This window comes from Oncorhynchus nerka, linkage group LG2, assembly GCF_034236695.1.
Source record: "Oncorhynchus nerka isolate Pitt River linkage group LG2, Oner_Uvic_2.0, whole genome shotgun sequence".
In the NCBI taxonomy this organism is placed as follows: Eukaryota; Metazoa; Chordata; class Actinopteri; order Salmoniformes; family Salmonidae; genus Oncorhynchus; species Oncorhynchus nerka.
The window spans coordinates 9819216-9837937 of record NC_088397.1 but is presented as its reverse complement, the minus strand read 5'-3'; the positions used below and the strand labels follow the sequence as shown (position 1 = coordinate 9837937).

Sequence of the window (18722 nt, the reverse complement as noted above, 5' to 3'; positions counted from 1 at the left end):
CAACCAAAGCAGAGCCAGACAGGTGGAGGTGGGCTGGTGGTGGGGGCCAGCTGAAAACAGACAACCAAAGCAGAGCCAGACAGGTGGAGGTGGGCTGGTGGTGGTGGGCCAGCTGAAAACAGACAACCAAAGCAGAGCCAGACAGGTGGAGGTGGGCTGGTGGTGGTGGGCCAGCTGAAAACAGACAACCAAAGCAGAGCCAGACAGGTGGAGGTGGGCTGGTGGTGGGGGGCCAGCTGAAAACAGACAACCAAAGCAGAGCCAGACAGGTGGAGGTGGGCTGGTGGTGGGGGGCCAGCTGAAAACAGACAACCAAAGCAGAGCCAGACAGGTGGAGGTGGGCTGGTGGTGGGGGGGCAGCTGAAAACAGACAAGTCATACAGAGCAACAGCAATAAACAGCAAAGACCAGTAATAGATTTTTTCATTCCTTTGTTATTAAGAAATGATCCAACAACGTATGAAAAAGTATTCAACTACAAATCTCAATTTACAATGTTGGACAAATACAGAGAGGTTTGTTGAGTCTGGTCCACTCAATACAATAGTCATCTTGTTTGTTCAAAAGGCACAAGGCGGGTCTGAATCCAAACTACATGAGAAACACCTATTTTAAGTCGTCTTCCTCATGCCAACTGCACTGAATCAAAGACAGTTTATGGAAGACGACAGGGAGACAACTACCACTTAACCGAGTTTGTAATAGGATAATAGGAGAATACTGGGAGTTGTGCTTCCTGGAAAAGACTGCTGTCTCCACAGTAGGTCAATTATTGGTATTTTCAGTTCACATAACAACAGACACGACAGTTTGCACATGATCAGAATTACATTATTAAAAAAAAAAAGTAGAGTCATTTAGCAGACACTTTTATCCAAAGTGCATTCATATTAAGATAGCTAAGTGAGACAATCACATATCACATTCGAAGTAAGTAAATTTTTCCACAATATAGAGGAGTTATCAGCTAAGCCAGTGCTAGTAGGAAAAGAGAAGTGCAATGTCTTATTTAAGACAATGTTTGAAGAGGTAGAGTTTCAGTTGTTTTCGGAAGATGGGCAGGGGCTCTGCTGTCCTAGCTTTAGGGGAAGCTCATTCCACCAATGGACTCACAGTCCATCCTAAGTAGGTCCCACTGATGTCATCCTTCTTTATTAACGTCCACTGTTGCCAGAGCATCGTGGCATTGAGTCATTGGGGACATCAGTCTGAGGCCCAGTTCCACTTCTCCAGTCTCTCTCTCTGAGTCCTAATGTTAGCCTTGAGACCGTTGCTGTCCAACAGCTGCTAGGCCTGTAGTCCTGGGTGTTTCCTACGGTCCGTACGCAGGATCCATTCTCCCTACTGGGCATGGAGGCAGACGTGGCTGGCGCTGGAGCTGGGGCCGCCTGGAGGTCTGGGAGTGGGTATAGAGGTGGTGGTTGGCCCAGGGCCTTGGCTGAGGCTGGGAGTCAGAGTGGGAATACAGTAACTGAGGCTGAGACTGGGGGTCTGGGTAGTTGTGGGGGTGGGGGTGCAGTAGCTGAGACTGGGGGTCTGGGTAGTTGTGGGGGTGGGGGTGCAGTAGCTGAGACTGGGGGTCTGGGTAGTTGTGGGGGTGGGAGTGGGGTTGTTGTAGCTGAGACTGGGGGTCTGGGTGGTTGTGGGGGTGAGGCTGCAATAGTTGAGTCTTGAGGTCTGGGTGGTTGTGGGGGTGGATGTGGGGGTGTAGTAGTTGAGACCGGGGGTCTGGGTGGGGGTGTAGTTGTTGAGACAGGGGTTCTGGGTGGGGGTGCAGAAGCTTAGGCTGAGATTGGGGTTTCGGGTGGGGGAACTGGGGCTGAACAGGGAGGTGAGGAGTGTCAGAGAAGGGTGGGGTGTGGTTCTCAACCCGAGGAGAGCTGATATGGAGGTGGGTCTCCAAGAGGTGGCCAGCCGACGCCACCATGGCTGAAGAAGAGAAGGAGGAAGAGGAGGAGGAAGGGGATAAGTCTAGCGGTTGCTCTGAGCATAGTGATAGGTAGGATTGTGGTTGTGGATGTGTCTTTTGGTGTAGCTGTGAGTGTAGCTGTGAGTGTGGGTGTAGTTGTGGCTGTAGGTGTAGTTGTGAGTGTAGATGTGAGTGTGGTTGTAGTTGTGGGTGTAGTTGTGACTGTGGGTGTAGTTGTGGCTGTGGCTGTGGGTGTGGGTGTAGTTGTGGGTGTAGTTGTGGCTGTGGGTGTAGTTGTGAGTGTGGGTGTAGTTGTGGGTGTAGTTGTTGGTGTAGTTGTGTCTGTGGGTGTAGTTGTGAGTGTAGTTGTGGCTGTGGGTGTAGCTGTGAGTGTAGTTGTGGGTGTAGTTGTGGGTGTGGTGAGTGGTTCTGTTGAAGGGAGGGTGTGAGGAAGTCATGTGACAGTGTGTGTGTGGAGAACAGACCAATGGGAGGACGAGGAGGAGCGGGAACGTTAGGAGGGACGGGAGGAGACAGGAAGAGGTGTGGTGGCGGGGAGGAAGACGTGGGGTGGCGTGGAGGAAGAGGTGTGGTCGGGTGGAATTGGCACAGTGGAATCTGGATCACTCTGGGGGAAGACACAGAGAAGAGTCAGTAGAACAACAGGTGTCTAATATTTTCAAATACTTGGGCTGCACTTCATTTAGTTTGCTCCAATACAATGAAACCGGTTGCAGGTGCAACGTCCAAGACAAATCAAGCAAATGCTTAAAAGCTTTTGACAAATGTATTTAACCCACATCAAAATGGCTTGATAATAATTTGAGTCACAATGATAAGAAACAAAAGGGTCTGCCTCACTTCTGCTGCTGGAAGCCTTCCTCTGACAGTGGTGTGGTGGGGACACAGTGGGACAGGTCTCGCCCCCCCCAGGCAGGGGGGCAGGGTGCAGAGCCAGAGGCTGGGGGGGACCACCCGTGCCGGACCCCGGGGCTCTTCATCTTGTTCAGTCCCAGCAGGCCCTTGGCGCTGGCCTCCACCCTCAACTTCTGGCGGAACACCCTCAGACCTGGAACAGAGGTCAAAGATCACGACATCATAAACCTTCATGAAAGCCACCAAGAATAGATCTATAACTCAATTCCTTATAACGGTTCCAGAATGATGTTCATTTTAGAAAGCAGTTTGTGTGTGCAAACTGACAGATATCTTAATATCTTGTGGAGTTCCTCAAGGATCCATTCTAGGACCTTTGTCGTTTCTGATCTACATCAAAGATGATTAAAATTCAAGAGATGTCTCCAATGTGTAACACAGGAGCTAATTACAGTATACATAAGAAGGTTTTCTTCTTTCCATCTGTCATACTTGATCTGTGCTTTAATTTGAAGTGGTCGTCCATACCTTGTGTTAGAGCGCCGGTGTCCATGTCGGAGGCTCGGCGGCCTTCCTGGAAGCTGGGTACGGGGAGGCTATCCTGGGGAGGGGGCTGCAGGGTGGACGACAGGGCCAGATGACCGGTAGTGACCAGTAACTGATAGGGGCCGTCAACAGTGCTGGGCACGGTAGAGGACAGGGCCAGGGGGGACTCTGTGGGGCTATAGGTCCCAGGGCCATCCACAGTGGTGACAAGTAACATATAGGGGTCCTCAATTGGGCTGGACAGGCTGGGACTGGCAGAGAAGGAAGAGGAGGAAGAGGAGAAACTATCTGAGGAAGCTTGGTCGGATGAGTTTACCACAGCACCTGTAGATGAGGAGAGAGTAGGGAAATTTAGCCCTGTAACTTTGTGACAATGTGAAAGTGGGCTATGTATGTCTATAGTGGTGTGTATAGTGGTGTTTATAGTGATGTGTCTATAGTGGTGTGTATAGTGGTGTTTATAGTGGTGTGTCTATAGTGGTGTGTCTATAGTGGTGTGTCTATAGTGATGTGTCTATAGTGATGTGTCTATAGTGGTGTGTGTATAGTGGGGTGTAGTGGTGTGTCTATAGTGGTGTGTATAGTGGTGTGTATAGTGGTGTGTATAATGGTGTGTATAGTGGTGTGTCTATAGTGGTGTGTCTATAGTGGTGTGTGTATAGTGATGTGTCTATAGTGGTGTGTATAATGGTGTGTATAGTGGTGTGTCTATAGTGGTGTGTATAGTGGTGTGTATAGTGCTGTGTGTATAGTGGTGTGTGTACCTCATGCAAATGTTTGTATCTAAATGAACATAGTTCAGATTTGTGCGTGTGCATGTGCATGTGTGTGTCTCAGTACTCACAAGATGGGCTGCACTGCTGGAGGCTGGCAGAGACCTCAGCCAGAGTGTGTCTGTGGGAGGGGTCTAAGGAGAGGGTTGCTGCCCCTCCCTCCTCTTGCAGCTCCCCTTCCTGTGGCTCCTCCCCCTGGTTTCCATGGTGATCCTGATCACTAATGCAGGTCGGTAGCAGAGTGTCGTGGTCAGGGTTGGGGGTCAACTTTTCGGTGCTCTGGGGCAGTCTGAGGGAGCGGAGCTCTTTCACCTTCTCCAGCATGAGACGGTAGATAGCAGAGAAGTGGTTGTAGCTGCTGCTCTGAAGAGACTATAGAGAGAGAGAGAGAGAGAGAGAGAGAGAGAGAGGAGAGAGAGAGAGGAGAGAGAGAGAGAGAGAGAGAGGGAGAGAGAGAGCGAGAGAGAGAGAGAGAGAGAGACAGCGAGAGAGAGAGAGAGAGAGAGAGGAGAGAGAGAGAGAGAGAGAGAGAGAGAGAGAGAGAGAGAGAGAGAGAGAGAGAGAGAGAGAGAGAGAGAGAGAGAGAGAGAGAGAGAGAGAGAGAGAGAGAGAGAGAGAGAGAGAGAGAGAGAGAGAGAGAGAGAGAGAGAGAGAGAGAGAGAGAGAGAGAGAGAGAGAGAGAGAGAGAGAGAGAGAGAGAGAGAGAGAGAGAGAGAGAGAGAGAGAGAGAGAGAGAGAGAGAGAGAGAGAGAGAGAGAGAGAGATAGAGAGGGAGAGAGAGAGAGAGCTATTGAAATTACAGTAGAAAATGTAGCTGCACAGATATGGAGTTACACATAGGACTCACACTGGTTTCTTAGTATTTCTTCCACTCACCTCAATGGTCCTCTGCCGGTCGATGCCCAGGGTCTGCATGAGGCCAAGTACCGGCTCGCTGTAATTCTCCCCCAGACAGGGCTCTGCATCAGGGGCAGGGGTTGACTGGGGCGTCTCTGGAGGGGCTGCCGTGGCCGGGGGGTCCGACTTCATCCAGCGGTGCTTCTTGATCCGGGCCACCGTGATCCGCTTGGCCGGTTCAATTACTAACATCCTCCGCACCAGGTTCTCACAGTCTGATGGTATGGAGGGAGATAAGGGACAAAATGAAGAGGGTTTCAGAACCGGCTGAGGTCACCGCTGTAGTTCGATTGGTTTTAGTGTTCTATGACCTAAGGAAAAGTTTTGTTGGTGGTGACAACAGCAGTGCTTGGTTGATGTAACAGAACATGGATTTATAACATCTATAATCATATCTAACGTTGTCTGTGAATGGGTCCGAAATGGCACCCTATTATCAAGGGCTGGGAATTGCCAGGGACCAATGCAGGTTTCTGGGACCAATGCAATATTATCACCATACGATATGTATTGAGAGTTGATGTACCAAACATATTGCTCACTATATGTCTGCTGCAGAGAGACAAGCGAGAAGGTGAGAATATGATATTTGATCAGTCATGGAAATAGAAGTGCTGAAAACATGTTGGCTCACTATTTAAAAAGAAGATGCAGACCAAGCTATAGGATGAAAAATACCAGAGTTATGGCACAGCTACAGTCAACTAGCACTAGCTAACGCTACCTAGCAACAACAAACAAAATATATACAGTACTAGTCAAAAGGTTGGACACACCTACTAATTCAAGGGTTTTCCTTATTTTTACTATTTTCTACATTGTACATCAAAACTATGAAATAACACATGGACTTGGTATTTTACCAAATAGGGCTATCTTCTGTTTACCACCCCTACCTTGTCACAACACTACTGATTGGCTCAAACGCATTAAGAAAATAAAGGCACACCTGTTAATTGAAATGCATTCCAGGTAACTACCTCATGAAGCTGGTTGAGAGAATGCCAGGAGTGTGCAAAGCTGTCATCAAGGCAAAGGGTGGCTACTTTTAAGAATCTAAAATCTAAAATATATTTTGATTTGGTTAACACTTTTTTGGTTACTACATTCTACCGTGTAGAAAATAGTAAAAAATAAAGAAAAATCCTTGAATGAGTGGATGTGTCCAAACTTTTGACTTGTACTGTATATATACCTTTTTTAAATCTATACTTGGAGTCAAAGTATCGATATTATATCTTCCAAAATAATATTGCGATATGTAACTGTATTGATTTTCGCCCCGATCACTACTCTAATCTATACACAGCACTAACGTATTGCACTACTACAGAGTAGCATACAAAATAGGGAATAGGGTGCGGTTTCAGCCTTGTGCCGTGAGAATCTGTCATGTCACCAGTCCTGCAGGACAGTACCTTGGGACATGTAGAAGGGGATTCTGAAGCGGCCCTCCCGGACCCTCTGTCTGAGCGCGGGGAGGGAGGGGCCGTCAAAGGGCAGGACGCCACACACCAACACGTACAGCACCACGCCCAGACTCTGAACACCAAAAGAGGGGAGCGAGATGAGCACCACAGTCCTGGTACTTCCTACTACTATTAGTACTACTGTCACTACCAGATAAAGATATATAATTCATGATGAATCATCTCTGCACCACAATAACCACCTATAAGGTTATTACAGTACAAGAGGGATTCTGAGATCTGAAAACATACAACCTTCATCTGCACTTTCATTCCCATGACATTCCAATGGGTTAAAGAGAAATAATCAACCCAAAGCAAGAGAATAGGAGAGAAACCATCCCTTCCTGGTCCCTTACCCAGATGTCTAGAGGAGGCCCCTCGTACTCAATCCCCTCAAACACCTCTGGAGCGGCGTAGGGTGGGGACCCACACCAGGTGGACAGAAATTGTCCTTCACTGAAGAAGTTCCCAAAACCAAAGTCTACAGGGAGGGAGAGGAAAAAGTCCATTAATATCAGAGGATACTATCCCTAAAGCCAGGGCTGTTCAATCCTGGAAAGCCAAAATATTTCTGTTTTTCATCCTCTCCTTCTAATCAGGGACTGATTCAGACCTGGGATACCAGGTGAGTGCAATTAACTACCAGGTAGAAACAAAAAACAGAGATGTTTTGGCCCACTAGGACTGGAATTGAAAAGCCCTGCCTAAAGCCCTTGTGAATCCTCTGGAACATTCTCATTCATATCATAGGACACATATGCACATGACAAGGGACACCATAGCAACCATACTGTAGGTGAATAATTGTGTCATGACGTTGGCCTGGGGGTAGGTTTATGACAGTCATAAATACCTCTTCCCCCCTTTTTCCTCTCTCTACCCTACTGATGTGAAATTTGAAAACCCCTGGGTTAACATAGAGATTCTGGGAACATCAGAAGGTGGGGAAATGAACTATATTCTGGTAATCCGACAAATTGAACATATGCGGTGGTACTTAATGAATATGATGTCAGTTCGGTTGTCATCTGAGACATTCTCATCAATGATACGATGACAAACTCTACAGTGGAAAGTCTGCACATTGTAGTTATCGGAGTCACATGGAATTGTTGTTCAATTTAAATGTTTGAATATAAAATTATTGGTGAAGAGAATAAATGTAATTTTAGCTTCCAAATGAGAGATTTGGGGTTTCATAAGGTTAGGGCTCTGCTCAATCAGTGGCCCGCCCCTGTGAAGAGACATGGGCTATAGAACTTTTCAAACACACCCTTCTCGCTCCACTATATAAAGCCTTGACGAAAATGTAACCTCCTGTTCCAAGTACATGAGGTCTGCAGCCTCTGCGTTAAAAGGACTAACATGCCAACTACAGAACTAAGCCAACCTCAGCGTGAGCTTTGGTTGCGAATGGTATGAACTTTGAACTCTTATTCACTACAGAAGTGATACCTCCTAGCCATTGAGTTAGCCACAGCAGCTGCAAACGCGGGCTAGGAAAGAACAGACAGAGTATCCTGTCTACCACACAACGACATTACTACAACTTATCCAATTGACCACCAGAGACATTCTTCAAAGGACAAAGGACTCGGTTTGGCAACCCAGCCTTCCATCTACCACCAACCTACTGAAGCGCAGCTCAGAGTAAATATTTATTGCATTTTCCTTTTCCAAATGGGACGGAAATTTAGAATGCATAAGATACTGTATTTACGATAGCACAGCTTCACCCTTTGTTCCTCAGTCTTCCCGCTCTTTCACTCAAACCCAGCCCCTTTTCTTTTGTGTAACCAGCTGTCATATCTGTTCTGCCCGCTAGGGACGTTTTCCTTTATGACGTAATTTGTATTCAAGGTATGATTCATTCTGTGTATATGTAATTCTGTGTGATTAGTTAGGTATTTCGTAAATAAATAATTCAACCCAATTTTGTATTGCTGATTCAACTTGTTAGCCAGGGTTCGTGAAGATAACCAAGAATTTACAACTTTCAGATGAGACTGAATTAAGGTGACGATTAATATTGACTGCAATTGATGTCAAATATTACTAGGTCTTTAAGAGTTTATTCGGAAGATAACAGCTCTAAAAATATTATTTTGTGGTGCCCCGACGCTCTAGTTAATTACATTTACATGATTAGCTCAATCAGGTAATATTAATTACGGAGAAAGGATTTTATAGAATAGCATGTCATATCACTTAATCCAGCATAGCCAAAGACACGACAATTGTTTACATTTTTAAACCACCACCTTTAATAGAATCTAATAAAATATCATATAATATACAGTGCATTTGGAAATTATTCAGACCCCTTGACTTTTTCCACATTTTGTTATGTTACAGCCTTATTCTAAAATTTATAAAATAAATTTCCCCCTCATCAATCTACACACAATACCGCATAATGACAAAGTGAAAACAGGTTTTTAGAAATTTTTGCAAATTTATTACAAATAAACAATAGATATACCTTATTTACATTTTGGATTGATGAGGGTAAAAACAATTATATCAATTTTAGAACAAGGCTATAATGTAACAAAATGTGGAAAAAGTCAAGGGGTCTGAATACTTTCCGAATGCACTGTAGCTTAATTACTAACTAAAGCAATTCTATTTGGCCTGTTTTTTAAATATCCATCTTTCTGTGATTCAAGGTTGATTGATTTCCGAGCCTCTCCTTTCTGCCTCTACCTGCTACTTTGATGTTCATGTTGGAGTCCAGCAGAAGGTTCTCAGCCTTCAGGTCTCTGTGGACGATGTGGTTGCTGTGGCAGTAGTCCACCGCTGACAGGATCTGACAGAACTTCCTGCGAGCCTCACTCTCACTCAGCCGCCCCGACGACAACAAGTAGTCTACAGAGGGTGGGATATAGGGAGAGGGGATAGAGGGTGGGTGGATGGGAGAGGAGGGGATAGAGGGTGGGTGGATGGGAGAGGAGGGGATAGAGGATGGGATGTAGGGAGAGGAGGGGATAGAGGGTGGGTGGATGGGAGAGGAGGGAATAGAGGGTGGGTGGATGGGAGAGGAGGGGATAGAGGGTGGGTGGATGGGAGAGGAGGGGATAGAGGATGGGATGTAGGGAGAGGAGGGAATAGAGGGTGGGTGGATGGGAGAGGAGGGGATAGAGGATGGGAGGATGGGGGAGAGAGGATGGGATGTAGGGAGAGGAGGGGATAGAGGATGGGAGAGGAGGGGATAGAGGATGGGAGGATGGAAGAGGAGGGGATAGAGGGTAGAAGGATGGGAGAGGAGGGGATAGAGGATGGGATGTAGGGAGAGGAGGGGACAGAGGGTGGAAGGATGGGAGAGGAGGGGATAGAGGATGGGATGTAGGGAGAGGAGGAAATAGAGGATGGGATGTAGGGAGAGGGGATAGAGGGTGGGTGGATGGGAGAGGAGGGGATAGAGGATGGGATGTAGGGAGAGGGGATAGAGGATGGGTGGATGGGAGAGGGGATAGAGGATGGGTGGATGGGAGAGGGGATAGAGGGTGGGTGGATGGGAGAGGAGGGGATAGAGGATGGGATGTAGGGAGAGGGGATAGAGGGTGGGTGGATGGGAGAGGAGGGGATAGAGGATGGGATGTAGGGAGAGGGGATAGAGGGTGGGAGGATGGGAGAGGGGATAGAGGATGGGTGGATGGGAGAGGAGATAGAGGGTGGGTGGATGGGAGAGGAGGGGATAGAGGATGGGATGTAGGAAGAGGAGGGGACAGAGGGTGGAAGGATGGGGAGAGGATGGGATAGAGGATGGGATGGGGAGAGGAGGAAATAGAGGATGGGATGTAGGGAGAGGGGATAGAGGGTGGGTGGATGGGAGAGGAGGGGATAGAGGATGGGATGTAGGGAGAGGGGATAGAGGGTGGGTGGATGGGAGAGGGGATAGAGGGTGGGTGGATGGGAGAGGAGGGGATAGAGGGTGGGGGATGGGAGAGGAGGGGATAGAGGGTGGGAGGATGGGAGAGGGGATAGAGGATGGGTGGATGGGAGAGGGGATAGAGGGTGGGTGGATGGGAGAGGAGGGGATAGAGGATGGGATGTAGGAAGAGAGGGGACAGAGGGTGGAAGGATGGGAGAGGAGATGGGATAGAGGATGGGATGTAGGGAGAGGAGGAAATAGAGGATGGGATGTAGGGAGAGGGGATAGAGGGTGGGTGGATGGGAGAGGAGGGGATAGAGGATGGGATGATGGGAGAGGGGATAGAGGGTGGGTGGATGGGAGAGGGGATAGAGGGTGGGTGGATGGGAGAGGAGGGGATAGAGGATGGGTGGATGGGAGAGGAGGGGATAGAGGGTGGGAGGATGGGAGAGGGGATAGAGGATGGGTGGATGGGAGAGGGGATAGAGGGTGGGTGGATGGGAGAGGAGGGGATAGAGGATGGGATGGGAAGAGGAGGGGACAGAGGGTGGAAGGATGGGAGAGGAGGGGATAGGATGGGGGAGGGATAGAGGTGGGAGGATGGGGAGGAGGGATAGAGGGTGGGTGGATGGGAGAGGAGGGGATAGAGGATGGGATGAGGGAGAGGGGGAGGGTGGGTGGATGGGAGGAGGGGATAGAGGGTGGGTGGATGGGAGAGGAGGGGATAGAGGGTGGGTGGATGGGAGAGGAGGGGATAGAGGGTGGGAGGATGGGAGAGGGGATAGAGGATGGGTGGATGGGAGGAGGGGATAGAGGGTGGGTGGATGGGAGAGGAGGGGATAGAGGATGGGATGTAGGAAGAGGAGGGGACAGAGGGTGGAAGGATGGGGAGGGGGAGGATGGGAGGATAGAGGATGGGATGGGTGGATGGGAGAGGAGGGGAGGAGGATGGGAGAGGAGGGGATAGAGGATGGGTGGATGGGAGAGGAGGGGGAGGATGGGAGGGAGGGGGAGAGAGGGATGGGTGGATGGGAGAGGAGGGGATAGAGGATGGGATGAGGAGGGGATAGAGGATGGGAGGATGGGAGAGGAGGGGATAGAGGGTGGGTGGATGGGAGAGGAGGGGATAGAGGATGGGATGGGAGAGGAGGGATAGAGGATGGGATGTAGGGGATAGAGGATGGGGGATAGAGGATGGGGATGGGAGAGGAGGGGATGGGTGGGATGGGAGAGGAGGGGATAGAGGATGGGAGGATGGGAGAGGAGGGGATAGAGGATGGGAGGATGGGAGAGGAGGGGATAGAGGGTGGGGGATGGGAGAGGATGGGGGATAGAGGAGGGGGAGAGGAGGATGGGATAGAGGATGGAGGGAGAGGGGATAGAGGGTGGGTGGATGGGAGAGGAGGGGATAGAGGGTGGGATGATGGGAGAGGGGATAGAGGATGGGTGGATGGGAGAGGGGATAGAGGGTGGGTGGATGGGAGAGGAGGGGATAGAGGGTGGGTGGATGGGAGAGGAGGGGATAGAGGGTGGGAGGATGGGAGAGGGGATAGAGGATGGGTGGATGGGAGAGGGGATAGAGGGTGGGTGGATGGGAGAGGAGGGGATAGAGGATGGGATGTAGGAAGAGGAGGGGACAGAGGGTGGAAGGATGGGAGAGGAGGGGATAGAGGATGGGATGTAGGGAGAGGAGGGGACAGAGGGTGAATAATGAGGAATGGATGATTGGTTGGTTCAGATTGTTTGATTGAATGGGAGGATTGTAAATAAGGGTGGGTGATCAGGAGGGGATAGAGGATGGGATGTAGGGACAGGACAAACAGGATGGGATGTCTAAGAGAGGGGATAGAGCATGGGAGGATGGACAGGAGAGGGATAGAGGATGGGATTACCAAAGGGGATAGAGGATGGGAGGATGGGAGAGGAGGGGATAGAGGATGGGAGGATGGAAGAGGAGGGGATAGAGGGTGGAAGGATGGGAGAGGAGGGGATAGAGGATGGGATGTAGGGAGAGGAGAAATAAGGATGGGATGTAGGGAGAGGGGATAGAGGGTGGGTGGATGGGAGAGGAATAGAGGGTGGGAGGATGGGAGAGGAATAGAGGATGGGATTAGGGAGAGGGGATAGAGGGTGGGTGGATGGGAGAGGAGGGGATAGAGGGTGGGTGGATGGGAGAGGAGGGGATAGAGGGTGGGAGGATGGGAGAGGGGATAGAGGATGGGTGGATGGGAGAGGGGATAGAGGGTGGGTGGATGGGAGAGGAGGGGATAGAGGATGGGATGTAGGAAGAGGAGGGGACAGAGGGTGGAAGGATGGGAGAGGAGGGGATAGAGGATGGGATGTAGGAAGAGGAGGGGACAGAGGGTGAATAATGAGGAATGTAATTGATTGGTTGGTTCAGATTGTTTGATTGAATCATTGTAAATAATTAGTGATCAAGTACACATGTGCACACACACAAACACACTGTTCTAAGAGATTGCACCAAGCATCATGGACACCTCTAGAGCGATACCCTTCCACTTACCAAACATCTCTCCGTTCCTGGCATACTCCATCACCATGTACAACATGTCCTTAGTTTCCATGACCTGCAAGACACAAGAGAGGCACACTCACTATGTCATTAATAACAACAAAGTGTAATGCGAGAATATGACAGCAAGGACCATATTAGAATCCTTAAAAACCATTACAAAAAACAAGTTAAAGATTCTCTGTTTTAAGAAATATTTGCTTTGAGACCATATTGGAAGTAGGGGTGGGTTAACGGGGTCGTCATTTTCCATTCTGAAAATCCCCATGTGACTCATAGAGCTGGGGGTGGCTGGGCTGAGGGCTGGGAAACATACACTTAACCCCTATTACAAGATAAACAACCTGACCTTTCAAAATCTTCCATGTAGAGAATGAGAGAGAGGGGGCAGAGAGAGAGAGAGAGAGAGAGAGAGAGAGAGAGAGAGTTACCTGATAGAGCTTGATAATGTGCGGATGGTTGATAATGTGCGGATGGTTGAGGAGCTACCTGATAGAGCTTGATAATGTGAGGATGGTTGAGGAGTTACCTGATAGAGCTTGATAATGTGAGGATGGTTGAGGAGCTACCTGATAGAGCTTGATAATGTGCGGATGGTTGAGGAGCTACCTGATAGAGCTTGATAATGTGAGGATGGTTGAGGAGCTACCTGATAGAGCTCGATAATGTGCGGATGGTTGAGGAGCTACCTGATAGAGCTTGATAATGTGCGGATGGTTGAGGAGCTACCTGATAGAGCTTGATAATGTGCGGATGATTGAGGAGCTTCATCACCTCGACCTCTCTGTAGATCTTCTTCAGGTCAGAGGGCTCCAGTCTCTTTTTATCAATGATTTTAATGGCCACCTGTGTGTACAGAAAGCAGATAGTTAATTTCAAAATGGCACCCTAACCCCTATACAGTGCACTACTTTTGACCAAAGCCCTGGACCCTGTTCAAAAGTAGTGCACTGTGAATATACAGGGAATAATGTTGCCACTTCAGGTGCTGCCAAGGTCCCATTTCAGCCTGGTCACATATACTAGACGTAATATAGTAAATGTAAATCCGGGGACACTCAAATTAGTATGATATGATACTTTGGGATTTTGTCAAAGAGGCCCTTTATCCACTTCCCCGGAGTCAGATGAACTTGTTGATTCCATTTGTATGTCTCTGTGTCCAGTATGAAGTAAGAGGTCATTTTCAGAGCCAATGCTAACTATCATTAACACAATGACTGGAAGAGGTGGAGTTGAATATTGGAGATGAATGGTGTAGGGAATAAATGTTTCATATGCATTATGCATGCGTAATTACGCACCTGGGTTTTTGTGACTTTGTGACAAGCCAGTTTAACTACAGCGAAGTTTCCCTTCCCCAGCGTCCTGATGATCTCGTAGAAACCGACCTGAACCGGCCCCCCGGGGCATGGCTGGCTCAGGGGAGAGCCATCTGATAAAACCACCATGGTGCAGAGGCACCCAGTGACTGGATAAACCTATTGTCCCTTTCCCAGGATTAGAGTACCGTTATTAGGCCACTCCCGTAAACACAATTGAGATAACATATTTTGTCAATATATAGGCTGCATATAGTAGGAAAGAACAAAATATACAATTGTGATATTAAATCTAGTAGTCCTAGGCTATAAATCTCAACACCTTCCAAAAAGTGTAATTCCATTTAACTATTTATGTGGGGAAAAACTATAGCCTACGTAACAGCGTAAGAGTTGAACAAACAGATATCCTTTAGCCAACAAGTATTGAAATAAAAACAGACCATATCCTATTATTCATTTGCTAAACAAAATCATGTAATTTACCTTCACAGAAAATCTACAGTTCAGGACATCCACCTATGTTGTTGGAATCCTCCGCCGTTCTAGAACAGTGTGCGCATCCAGGCTACATGTTGTTGGAATCCTCCGCCGTTCTAGAACAGTGTGCGCATCCAGGCTACTTCCCTAACTGCGCACAGACGATTTGTTCCTCATATTTTGTTAACGGGGGATAAATATGGTATGCAATAATCCACACAACCTCTGTAACTCAAACTCGGCTGGAAATCTTCTCCTGCCATAATGAACTAAAACACACTTAATTAACGTCAAGCTTGCGTCAGAGTTGCGGAGCAACTGTCCCGCGCGCTTCTCTTGGAGCGGGAAAGGTAGCTTGGAGCTGGACACCGTGACGCAAAAGTGGTCTTCACGAGGTTTGCACAATGAATAGGCTGTAGCAGCCGCTCAGCGTACAGTAACGCTAAACAATAACATTGAGCAGCAACGTCTCTTTATTGAATTAGACCATCAACGCTTCTAGTAGACTAGAGGCTCACTAGTCTCCTCCCTATAAGCAGTTTAACGAACAGGCATACCGTTAAGTGGGTCATGATGACCAATGTGGTGATGACTCATGAGCCAAGGCTAACATTGTTCAACTCAATTTGCGACACTCAGCAGCATGATATTTTGTTGGATTCTAGCCACCATTTAGTTGCTATGTCAATGTTGCATTGAGCTTGTATGATGCAACATACGTTGTATTGTCCATTTGCATTGGAATTGTACTGTATATATGACAGAAAGGAAATACACAAATTCAATACACTATAATCTAATGGAATACAATACAAAGTAAACACACAGTACCCTGTGACATGTATAGCCTACTGTCTGGCCATGTAATGTAAATTGTGTCCTATGTCCCACTATTCAATGGGATGGTGGCTGTTAGGATGAAGCTTGCCCTGCTTCTGTTGTTACGGAACCCATGGGACCTTGTAACTTTGTAGTTGTTTTGTTGATACTGAAGCCAGGGACCTTGTAACCTTGTAGTTGTTTTGTTGATACTGAAGCCAGGGACCTTGTAACTTTGTAGTTGTTTTGTTGATACTGAAGCCAGGGACCTTGTAACTTTGTAGTTGTTTTGTTGATACTGAAGCCAGGGACCTTGTAACTTTGTAGTTGTTTTGTTGATACTGAAGCCAGGGACCTTGTAACCTTGTAGTTGTTTTGTTGATACTGAAGCCAGGGACCTTGTAACCTTGTAGTTGTTTTGTTGATACTGAAGCCAGGGACCTTGTAACCTTGTAGTTGTTTTGTTGGTACGGAACCCCTGGTCCTTGTCGTTTTGTTGTTACTGAACCCCGAACCATTTAGCCTTCAAGTTGTTTTGTTGTTACTGAACCCCGGGAGCTTAGAGCCTTGTAGTTGTTTTGTTGATGCTGAACCCCTGGTCCTTGTAGTTTGTAGTCGTTTTGTTGTTACTGAACCCCAAAACATTTAGCCTTGGAGTTGTTTTGTTGTTACTGAACCCCGGGAGCTTAGAGCCTTGTAGTTGTTTTGTTGATACTGAACCCCAAAATATTTAGCCTTGGAGTTGTTTTGTTGTTACTGAACCCCGGGACCTTGTAGCCTTGTTGTTGTTTTGTTGATGCTGAGAAGTAGGAAGTTGTTTAAGATGGAGAGTAACACTGGGGAGAGGACCGTTAGATATACACAATGAGAGGGATTTGGAGTTGTTGATTTTGACATGCAACTTTATTGTAGGTCTAATGTAATTGTGATGCGTGATGATTCTGAAAGGAACCGTGGGTTCCGTAGTCGGCACAGAGTAAAAGTTCAATGTTTCTTGTCTCCTTTCCTTTCCTCAAAATACAGGAAATCGATCAGGAAGCAGGCTCCCAGCAGCACAGCCTTCATCTTCACATCCAGGTCCATTGGGAACACGATTCCAAAATGATCCGCGTCCGTGTAGACTTCGCGCAGGAAGCCGGACCACTGCTTACTGATGTGCCCTATCAACATTGAGTCATCCAGAGTCTTCACCTCAAATGTGACGTCTCTGCAACAACTACAGAAAAACAGCGGCCCTTTGATCCTCAGCTGAGGCTGTCTCCTCTCGTTCAGCACAGTGAGTTTGGGCAGGAACGGGTGACACTCCTGCACCACATACCCTATGGGAATACCGGGGGGACTCTGCACCTCCAGGTCTTGCAGGCAGCAGGGGAAGCAGCAGTAGCTGCACGCAAGAGGGCGCGTCAGGGTCAACACCTCCTGCCCCAGGTTGTCCTGGATGTGAAAGGTGAAAGGTCGGCTGGGGCCAAAGCACTGTAGGGTGCAGCAGTTGTTCTCCTCTTCCGCCAGAAACACTTGTTGCCCGATGCTGTTCTTCACATTGTAGGAATTTCTAACCTCCCAACCCAGCAGTTCGGCCAGATGAAAAGTCTGATGGACGAGAAGCTGGTCGACATGAATCAGGTATTCCAGTCCTGGGGGGCAGCCGGTGGGTCGGAGATCAGGCGGAGGGGCAGGCATCATCGCAGGGACCGGAGGGGGCACGTAGCCTGGGGGTACTGGAGGGATTCCGGGGTTCGTGGGCGTGGGGTAGACAGCATTAGGGTGTCCGAAAGGGGCAGGCATTATCGCAGGGACCGGAGGGGGCACGTAGCCTGGGGGTACTGGCGGGATTCCGGGGTTCGTGGGCGTGGGGTAGACAGCATTAGGGTGTCCGAAAGGGGCAGGCATTATCGCAGGGACCGGAGGGGGAACGTAGCCTGGGGGTACTGGCGGGATTCCGGGGTTCGTGGGCGCGGGGTAGACAGCATTAGGGTGTCCGAAAGGGGCAGGCATCATCGGAGGAGCGGAAGGGGTCACGTAGCCTGGGGGTGGGAATCCAGGGTTTGTGGGAGCTGGGTAGACAGTATTGAGTGGTCCAAGAGAGGCAGACATCATCATATGAACCGGTGGGGCTGAAGGTGTCAGGTAGCTTGGGGGTGGTGGCACCACGGTGGGCACTGGGTACACAGCATTGTGACCAGGCGGCACCTCTTTGGAGTAAGCTGGTGCCGGGGGTAACCGTCCTGAGTCGGTGTCGCCATGTCCTTTGGAGGCCATTGAAACGATGCACTTCCACGTTCTACAAGATCAAACAAGACATCAAAAAAGGTTCTTCCTTATTTTATAACTACAAAAACAAGTTACACCTTTATAGCTTCACATGCTCTGACACATACATTTTCTACATGTTAGCAAGGTATTGGAAACACATCTCGTCTGAGTGTGAGCAAGTTCCTGTTGGTTCTTGAGAGGATTTGCAAATGACTATTATTAGCAGAGATCCTTAGTGGACACAGTCCAGCCCAGTCTTTTAGCCCTCTCATCTTGACTGTACAGTAACACTTCAGAGATCCTTAGTGGACACAGTCCAGCCCAGTCTTTTAGCCCTCTCATCTTGACTGTACAGTAACACTTCAGAGATCCTTAGAGGACACAGTCCAGCCCAGTCTTTTAGCCCTCTCATCTTGACTGTACAGTAACACTTCAGAGATCCTTAGTGGACACAGTCCAGCCCAGTCTTTTAGCCCTCTCATCTTGACTGTACAGTAACACTTCAGAGATCCTTAGAGGACACAGTCCAGCCCAGTCTTTTAGCCCTCTCATCTTGACTGTACAGTAACACTTCAGAGATCCTTAGAGGACACAGTCCAGCCCAGTCTTTTAGCCCTCTCATCTTGACTGTACAGTAACACTTCAGAGATCCTTAGTGGACACAGTCCAGCCCAGTCTTTTAGCCCTCTCATCTTGACTGTACAGTAACACTTCAGAGATCCTTAGAGGACACAGTCAAGCCCAGTCTTTTAGCCCTCTCATCTTGACTGTACAGTAACACTTCAGAGATCCTTAGTGGACACAGTCCAGCCCAGTCTTTTAGCCCTCTCATCTTGACTGTACAGTAACACTTCAGAGATCCTTAGAGGACACAGTCCAGCCCAGTCTTTTAGCCCTCTCATCTTGACTGTACAGTAACACTTCAGAGATCCTTAGAGGACACAGTCCAGCCCAGTCTTTTAGCC

The 18722-nt window shown here is 48.5% G+C and overlaps 2 protein-coding genes across 2 annotated transcripts; both read right to left on the bottom strand.

The window, feature by feature from the left end:
- Positions 1–416: 416 nt before the first annotated feature.
- On the bottom strand, positions 417–15122 carry LOC115127062 (serine/threonine-protein kinase SIK2-like). The gene is made up of 12 exons (XM_065022832.1): positions 14692–15122; positions 14188–14373; positions 13613–13729; positions 12875–12938; positions 9180–9341; positions 6830–6954; positions 6420–6543; positions 4981–5216; positions 4176–4476; positions 3314–3655; positions 2771–2978; positions 417–2537 (listed from the first exon to the last, which is right to left on the bottom strand). Exons 2-12 carry the CDS (start codon positions 14332–14334, stop codon positions 1313–1315), a joined length of 3051 nt encoding a protein of 1016 aa, XP_064878904.1. The 5' UTR covers positions 14335–14373; positions 14692–15122; the 3' UTR covers positions 417–1312.
- Positions 15123–15840: 718 nt separating this feature from the next.
- LOC115122728 (phospholipid scramblase 2-like) lies at positions 15841–18082 on the bottom strand. The gene has a single exon (XM_029651978.2). It carries the CDS (start codon positions 17761–17763, stop codon positions 16489–16491), a length of 1275 nt encoding a protein of 424 aa, XP_029507838.2. The 5' UTR covers positions 17764–18082; the 3' UTR covers positions 15841–16488.
- Positions 18083–18722: the final 640 nt, after the last annotated feature.